We start from the raw sequence: 9,318 nt of genomic DNA, 5'->3' as shown, positions 1-9,318 counted from the left end.
AAGTTCATATGTAGTGTTTGGAGTTACTGTGTGGTGGGGTGGGGGGGAAATGCTGGGGTAACTGAGAAGGCCAGGATTGATAGAGTGACTAAAAGGGCTGGGAAAATGGTGGGAGAGTTAAATACAGTGGATCAGGTATATGAAGCTATCAGTAAAATGACTCAGAAAATAACGAGGGACCCGGGTCACCTCTTCATGGTAATCTGACCGGCAGGGTCATAGAGCGTAGTGGTAGGCTAAGACCTCCTGTGGCACGAACTAAGAGGTACGCTCTTTCTTTTATCCCTCAGGCTATTAGACGCACAACAAGCACTTAAAACGTACATTTGTATTGTTTTTTTTTTTTTTTTTTTTTCATTGTATTTAGTAATAATGTAGTGTATTGTGGTATTGTATTTACATTTTGGTTTTTATGGGTAAGATGGCGAGTGTGAGCACTGTAATTTCCATTTTTAGGATGAAATAAACTTGACTTGACTTGACTTGATTGCTTGCATGTTAAGATATATGAGTATGTAAACAGGATTGTAAAATTTTAAACAAGCTAACAGTCGGCCCTTTGATGTGTGGAAATCAGATGAACACACAGACACACCACACACACACACCAACCACACACACCACACACCACACACCACACACACCACCCACACACAAACACCACACACACACACAACACAGTGTGTATGTTTCTTTCAAAATCATGTCCTTACTCTCCCTTCCCTTAGCGGCAAAGTAGTTCTTGTCAGGAACATCGACCAGTTTAATGAGGTTACATGGCGTGGGCCCCAACGTGACCTATAACAGGGTCAGAACAAACAAAACAATTAAAACTCACCAAAATAACCTTTTTTGAATTTTTTTTTTGGAAGAAAAAGGACTGACTGATTCCCCACACATGAACCGTTGTTGCTGCTAACACTGTCACTATTGAATGATTCCCTAAAGAAAATAACAAACAACCTTTATAATTAAACATTGACTCTAAGCTTTAGCTTTTTTTCTTTAAGCGACTACAAATTCAATTTTTATATTATTAAGCTCTACAATAAGCACATTTGATATGTGGAATGTGTGAGGAGGAGAGATCATTTTCCACAAGAAACCCTCATGTTGTTGACAGAAATACAAATATTTCCTGAAATATCAAAACAGAACAGTAGGGGGGGATGATAGACTACATTTGATGTTATCAACCTAGTGAGTGTTATTTACCTGTTCTTTTTCAGTGCTGCAAACCCACAAACAGGCTGAAGGTTTTGGCTGATAGGCAAGAACAAGTTGTATTGTGCCATTTTACTACGTTTAAGGGAAGGCAACTAATAGTACCATTAAATGAGGATATCTTTTCAAACGACTTTTGAAGTTTTGAAGTTTACTTCTACTCCAGTAAATATGAGTAAACAAACAGTATCTGGCCTTAAGTAAGAATTCAAAGTACTCTTTAATGTTTCTGGCAGCACCGTTTCTAAATGTGCATTAACTGTATGTAATTAGTCTTTTACTGTCTGGTTACGGACGTAAAGTGCTAGGTAAAGCATGACATCCAGAGCGTCTTTCACGCGCTGTGATTGGTTTGAGACATACTAGTGAGACTGGAAATGCAAAACTATCCTTTTAAAAAACAAATTCATAAAAGACAACACTGTCTCCCAAATTGCACTAGCTGCTTATGCTCTAAAGATCAAAGATCATGATTGGGAATTTTCCATATAGTTCTGCCAAAACAATACAGTTAAGGAACTTTTAAGTTATTTCTTCAATAGTTTCGTATCAGCCATTGAGTGACTTAACTTCTGTTAAATGTATCCCGTGGCATTATGCAGACAATGACTTTCACGATGACTAAATCATCACTCACACCTTTGTCTCCACCTTCCCGCAGCATTAAGTAGATTTATGGTGAATTTAATAAGATTAAAATAATCAATGTGGTTTACTACTGACCTACTCAAAAAAACTGGTGTAGTTAAAGCTCTGTCCACCACAAGAAACCAATGTAACTGACCAGGTCACCAGGCTCTCAGTAATACAGCATAAGCTGTGTGGTGATTTTGATGTAGTGTTATTATTATTCATGTTTGTGCAGGCAGCTAGATAGCAAAAAACCTCAAAGCACATGTGTTTGGGCTATTACAGTGTGAAGGCCTGGAAAAAAGGTGAAGGCTGTATTAGGTTAGGCATTAAGTCAGGGTAGGCAAATTTACAGTACTTTCAAATGTAAGTACATCTTAATAAGAAACAAAGGTAACATTTAAAATGCAGGTTTATTTTGCGGTAGCTAAAACTTATATGATGACTTTAAAAGTTTCAGTTGGTTACTTTATAAATATTATTTGTCACATGTGCTGAAAACTGTTATATTTCTGAGTAATACACAAGGCTGGTAATCTGTGAAAAAACACAATGATCATCTTAGTGCTCCTAACTCCATTTGCAAGGTTCCAGGCAGAAGTAGGCAATGCAGTGACAGAATCTTCATCCATATTTGGTGCCTAGTTCGTAGTTTGAGTCATCACGAGCAGTGATCGAAATTGCGTGAGAAACTCCTTGGATCTGATTGGTTGTTTTCCTTCGAGAGCGGTTGAATCTTGCAACATTTTTAGGAGTCTAGTAGTAAGCGGCATGTTTTTTTTCTCCACAGATTGTCTGTCTTATGATGTAAGGATCGTGGCAGTTTCAGAAACTATAACAAAAACAAAAAATTTTATGGAAGTTGCAGATTGAGCTTTGATCAGACAGCTAACAAAGGCTAATGAATAAACAGATTTAAGTCTAAACAACTTGATAAAGTTCCCTTGGAAAATTATCATCAATGCCAATACAAAAATGTGGGCGCATAAAGGGTAAATAAGATGTACAGGCAGTTATGATAGCTACTTGTTTTTTACAGGCTTGTTGATGTTGGCATCACCCAAGCAGGCATTATGACTATAAATTGCCAACAACTTTCTTCTCTCTGGGCCTCCTTTTTCCTTTCGATCAACTTTACAGCCGCCCTTCACTCATGCCTGCTTTCTTTCCATTGAGTATAATCAAAATGACGTTCACTAGGAGCAGAGCTAATAAGGCCTGATGGGCTGAGTAATTACATCATATAGAACAATACCAAAAACATTTTTTTAATCAGGAGGATCAGGGATCGTCAGGCACTCATCAGGTTTACAGACACAGCACCTTAACTAAACACTGTCACAGCAGGGAATAGTGACATTTCTTAAAATTAGGACTCAACCACGTCACGTTTAGACCTTTGTACTGAGCCTCTAGTCTAGTAAACAAGTTCAGTGAGTCTGGCAAAGATAGGTTTTGTCTTCCATTTCTAGGCTGTTACATAAATGCTCACCTGGGGTCCAGTCTCCAGGTGTGGTAAAGGTGCAGCCAGCTGTGCACTCTGTCGGCCGTATGCTTCGTCACCTAAACACAGAACAAGCAATGTAAGAGGGTTGTGTAAGGTATTTGAGTGATTCACATGCTGTATTCATGTATTTTAATGCATTAGTGTATAGTGCATGTACTGTATGCTGGTCATCTGAAGACCAGTTTGAGTTTTAGGCCTTGACCGTGGGGACATTTAGTCTGGTCTCACTTATTTTAATTGTAAAGGGTTATACTTAGGTTAGGCTAAGGTTAGAAATAGGTATCGGTTAGGTAAGGGTTAGGTTTGGGTTAAGATGTGGTTGTATTGCTAGGGCCTACAGCATTCATTGTGTGAATGTTTGTGGGTGTTGACCTGGCATCCCAGGGCTGCTCTGAGAAATCCCAGGACAGCAGCGAGGTGGGAGCCGTCCGTTATAATCATCCTCAGTCTTCCTCCGAGGCTGGCCTGCACAGAGAGGAAATCATTAGTACATAAAGGTCTTCATTTTCAATTTTTCTTAAAATAATATTAATACAAAAACAAATTATGAATTACTGTTGTAATGAATAAAAAAGGGCTTAAGGCTATGGAATCTTTCTTTGCCAATCTGCTTCTACTGTATGCAATGGGGTCCAACATGAACAGCAATTACTGCAAAGGAATGAATAATTCTTTGGTATTTTACCTTTCTGTTTTTCTTTTTTTTCTTTTGGCTAACTGGTTTGGAGTATGTTGGGCTTGGATGGTAAAATGAGACTGAGTATTTCTGAGCACTAATCAGGATTTCACAACATCTGATTCATCCGTTGGTAGGCGTTTGGTCACCCATCAATGAAATCTAAAATATAACCCACACCATGCATTCAATGAAGCAGGTTAGTTGGTTTTGGGGTATTACACTCTTAATAAAAATCAACAGTATTTTCTAAAAAACCTTCCTGTACAAGCACAGAAATTCATGAAATTAGAACTGGTGGCATTTAGGGGAAAATCTCCAATGTAGAAATCAGGCTTTTGTTTCAACTGGGCACCTTCACATACAGTAATTTACTTCCACAAATTCTCCAGTTATTTCTTTCCAAAATGCCTGAGCATACAGAAGTATTTGTTGTGTTTAGTGATGTTAAAGGATATCACCAGCTCATGAACATAAGTCCATAGTAGCACATTTAGCTCTGGGAGAGGAAACATTTACCTGAATTTACTGAAGAAGATTTTGTCCCATAAGCTGTCACTGCGAATGATCCCGCTGCTACTTCAGCATTTCTTTTGGCAGCAAAGTTGAGCAGCCAGCGCTTCAATGGGCGTTTAGCCTGGCTGAGATCTGCAGAGGAGACAAAGACAACATACAAGTTTGTTTGGTTGGGGACAGGCCCTTCTTATTTCATTAAACTTTTTAAAAACAGTACAATTATTCATGCAAATTGCCCAAAATGAGCAGGAAGCAGGTTAACCACAATAAGTACAGAACAAAACTTTCATTCCTTCTCCACATTATAAATGTACAAATTCTCTCTTAGAGGTTTTATACATACATATAATTTCCGAAGAAACTGGAATTCAATTACATTAGACATGGTTGATAACCAACACTTCATTCTCCCTAAATCACAGCTACAGTACTGGATGGCAAATATCTTAACATGACTCAAAACAGTAGGGTGACCCATTTCATTTGATGATTTCCAGACAATATCCATTTTTAAAGCAGTTTTTTGCTAGAAAACTCCCATTGAACTACAACGACAAATGCTTAATTGCCAGCAGAACAAGCAAACATGCGTTTCCTAAAAAGCCTTTCTTTATCCGTTCATCTCACCTTGTCGTACATGCGGTTGAGCAGCCGAGGCACCACAGGAAAAATGGGGGGCCGAAGGGCCTTCATGTCATTGGGAGGAGACGGATGTCGCCTTGATAGAAAAGATTCGTTCCATGGCAGTACAACCAGACTGCGGACAGACACAAATAGTGGGGCTAACGTCACTAGCTGTGAGGTATCTTCTATAGACAAAATCTCAACACTGACACGGGTAAAATAATTTAAGGTTTTAGATCAAACTAAGTTGATAGAAATTCCGTAATCTTACTCAAATAGCATAGCGATAGAATACAAAGTACAATACAAACTGAAATTGAGTAAAGTATAATAAAGTTAGCATAATAGGAAAATACCAGAGTAAGTAAAGTACAGATTTTTTAAATTATTAATGCAGAAAACAGGAAATGACCAACCAAGAAACCAGAAAACTGATGTGTAGTATGCATGTTTTTCTGCAACTTGGAGTCGGTTGATTATTCTGTACAAATTGGTGGAAATGCAAAAGTAATTTATTTATTTATTGATTGGACAATGCACATTAATGAACATTTCTGTAAATGTGCCAGTGTTAGCCATTGGCTAGTTTATATTATTATTATATTATTATATTTATATTTCAAATGAAAATTACTGTATGTTAAGTAGGCCTGATCTTCAAGTGGTTTTTACACACACACACACAAACACACACACACCACACACACACACACACACACACACACACACACACAACACAAAAACCTTTTACGATAATTTGCAGGTTTCTACTTACCACAGACAGATATGGACTAGAATAAGGATTAACTCAGCACACAACCTTGTTGTCAAGTGGCAGTAAAAACAGCACCTTTTATGACCTGTTCCTGTTCTGCAGGCATCTGAGGACACAGCAAGTGGAAGGTACAACCTCTTTTGGCTCTTGTTTGAGGAGATCGTGGCTGGCCTATCAGAAATGGAGAGATGTTTGTGTGTGTGTAAGAGAGACTCTTGAGCTGCTTCAATTGTGCGGTCTGATGTGCTCTCTGGGGAAGTTAGACGGTTTCCTGAGTCTTAAGCCACTGAAACTCTGCTTGTGTGTTGCAGGCAAAAAACCAGGCAGGTTCAACTTGGCTGTGTGATACACACAGACACTTCTCACACACACACCAACATGCAGAACAAATTAAAATAGCGCTCGGTAGCGACCAAACTACCAATGCAAGGGTATGATGATAAGAAACTAAAACAGGAAAAGCTAGAATGCACTGTAGGGTTGTTAACAGGTATGATGTTTCCTGTGGGACTTCATGTGTGGGTTTTGTTGTTGATGTGCTTTATAAGCCAACATATGACAATATGACTAAGCAGACACAAACACCAGGGCCCCTGATATAGTCTGATGCAACGTTACTGATTACATTTTCTTTGTTTTGTTATTTGTTTCCTAATTTCTTACACGCTGAGTAAAATGCAACTGAGCTTAACTCAGCTACATGTGTGGAGGACAAACCTGATGTGTTGGAGATGTAAACGCTTAACCGAGTTTGACTATTAGGGCAAGTGCATAATAAAGTGACATCAGTCTAAGAAGGAATCCCTTTGGCAAAAGTGCTGTATAATAATGTAGCTCCTTGCAGCTTTGCTCTTCCGGCATGACTACTAAAAACTAGAAAGTGGTTTTCCACGGATGAAAAGTAGAAGTCGGCACTGTAAGGACAAATGGGTGCATGCTCCTATTACTGTGCCCGTCAGTCCAAATGATCCAACAAAAAAAACTGACAGCACAAATAACACTTGCCACACACAGTATGCCAGCTCTGGTAAAAACTATGGTAGAAGGTAAAACAGAAGATACATGTGATTACTGATCAGCCGCAGGTAAACACAGGTTTAAAAGTAAATGTGTAAATGTGCAAATAGATACTCCTTCCTTACATGATTTCTTTCAATAATGTTTTCCTGTGTGCCTAACAGAGTATACTGTAATAATTGTTCAGTATGTGTGTGTGTGTGTGTGTGTGTGTGTGTGTGTGTGTGTGTGCGTGCGTGCACGCGCCCGTACAAGCTTCAGTAAGGTAGGTAATGATGCAGCATAAACACCAGTGGCTGTAAAAGGCAGGTATTCGCTCATTAGAGGTTGAAAACTAAACCAAAGGAAAAGGAAAAGAAAAACAGAGCCTCTCCCTACCTCCCACTCTTATCCTTCCCACACATTAAACAGTTTCACATGAATGCATATAAAGTCACAGATCCTTCCTCTGCCCCCACCACACTCCAAGCATCCGATTGCATAACCATCTCAATCCTGTGGTTTAAGGATCTATGTTCAGGCCGTTTACCTCAATGAGCCTCTCGAACATGTGAGCCAGTGGCAGAAGGAAATGAGGCAATCATCTTGGTTGGGAAAAATTACTTTCTGCAGTGTCAGAAGAAAGGAAACATTAGGTTAAAAAGGCTCTTGCAACACGACGACTGTCATAGAAGTTATAGGGAAAAAAAAAAAATAAAACCAGAATGATACTGACCAGAATCTTAGCAAAGTCAGACATCATATTACATCTTGATTGACTGGTGGGTATCTGGGGTATTGCTAGAAAGATTTCCTAGGAAAAGGACAAAGAAAACATAGTCACTCACGTCTGTTACTTTGAGGAAGCGAGAAATCTGCCACCACTTTCCGGGGTAAGCATAACTCCTTTTGGGTTTCCTGTGTAAGCAGACAGAAAACACACAACCACACCAACATATGAAGTGAAATTCCCCTCACCTGGCCGAGGATCATGCAGTCATCCAAAGAATCAGACAATGAAAGACAAACCGGGGTTTGCAGGATATTCTCTGAATTGTACTTACAACTCAAGAAAGATTTTGGGATAAAAATGGTTGTTGAGCTGTTAAAGGGTGTACAATCAGGCGTGAAATGCAAAGCAGAAAATACTGTATGCTAATGGTTATTAAATATGTAACATCATTTAAGTTATTACAGAAGGAATTTTACAAGGGAGACAGTGATCTCTTCAATTGTCACCCTCAAGTAATCTTACTTATCTGCACACTTTAATACCTGCACTGATGGACAACAGCATGTGTGGTCTGTACACACACATACAAATGTGTAGTGCTGTTTATCTGTGAAAGAACTACTTTTCAATAAATACATAACACTCTAAATATGGTTCTAAATTAATTAATGTAATCCAATAAAATATTTAAATTTGGGAATGTTGATTGTCTCTCTGTATGTCCTTTGCCTCTAAAATCTATAAATACATGGTCAATAATTACTTTACTTACCAGACTGTATTTCAAAGCCATGTTTCACCATATTTCAAGTATAAAATACAAACTCTGTACAGTATGTCCAATTTAAAACAGCTCTTTTGCCGTGAAAAAAGAAAATCCTAAATCACATGTTTTTTTTGAAGGTTTGGCAACTCCTACAACAGACTAGTAACCATTTTCTCCCAGTTGCTGTAATGCCATTACATTGCTCAGTTCTTTCTACACACAAATTAGTGGTTGTAAGCAATATGCTCTAAATAAAGTGTTCCTCTTTCCAGATGTATTGTCTGACTGCCAATGCAGTAAAACAGCCAAAAAAATGTTGCACCAAAGACGGAGGGAATTCTCGGGAAATGGAAAGTGACGTTTGAAACTTTAACCCCATGTTGGAGTGTTGCATATCTCTGTGAAAGCCAACGGTGGCAGCGTTTTCAATCTGACATAAAAAACATTTTAACCACATCCGTATTCACTTTAAAAGACTGCAACTTCCTTGCCAAGATAATAAGGCCAAAGATATGAGGTGTGTAAAACAATAACATTTAAAAAAAAATATTACTACATCAAAAAAGTTTTTTTATATTTCACCTCTGACCTCGATTCTTTTGCACTCTTCTAATCTACCATCTAGGTTTGTGTGAAGGGACCAAACGTGTTTAAGGGGTACCTCAAAGACCCAGAGAGGACGGCCGAGACGCTGGATGCAGACAGCTGGCTTCACACCGGAGACATCGGCAAATGGTTGCCTGTATGTACACACAGCAAAGCTTACATCAGACTAAAGATTATTTAGGCATTATAATAATGTATTTTATTTTGCACGGCATTTGATTGAATTAATGCTTTATTTTTACATGAGTACATCCCAGGATTTATC

At 38.5% G+C, this 9,318-nt stretch overlaps 1 protein-coding gene across 3 annotated transcripts in view; it reads left to right on the top strand.

The window, feature by feature from the left end:
* The window catches only part of acsl6 (acyl-CoA synthetase long chain family member 6), a 49,803-nt gene that overhangs the window by 38,072 nt on the left and 2,413 nt on the right, over window positions 1–9,318 (top strand). For all 3 annotated transcript variants that reach the window (XM_032534559.1, XM_032534558.1, XM_032534560.1), the window contains one exon: window positions 9,073–9,189. In XM_032534559.1, coding sequence (XP_032390450.1) covers window positions 9,073–9,189 — 117 coding nt within the window. The remainder of the gene's footprint in view (window positions 1–9,072; window positions 9,190–9,318) is intronic.

The sequence above is a fragment of the Etheostoma spectabile genome, chromosome 13, assembly GCF_008692095.1.
Source record: "Etheostoma spectabile isolate EspeVRDwgs_2016 chromosome 13, UIUC_Espe_1.0, whole genome shotgun sequence".
NCBI lineage: Eukaryota > Metazoa > Chordata > Actinopteri > Perciformes > Percidae > Etheostoma > Etheostoma spectabile.
This window is presented reverse-complemented; position numbering and strand designations above follow the sequence as displayed.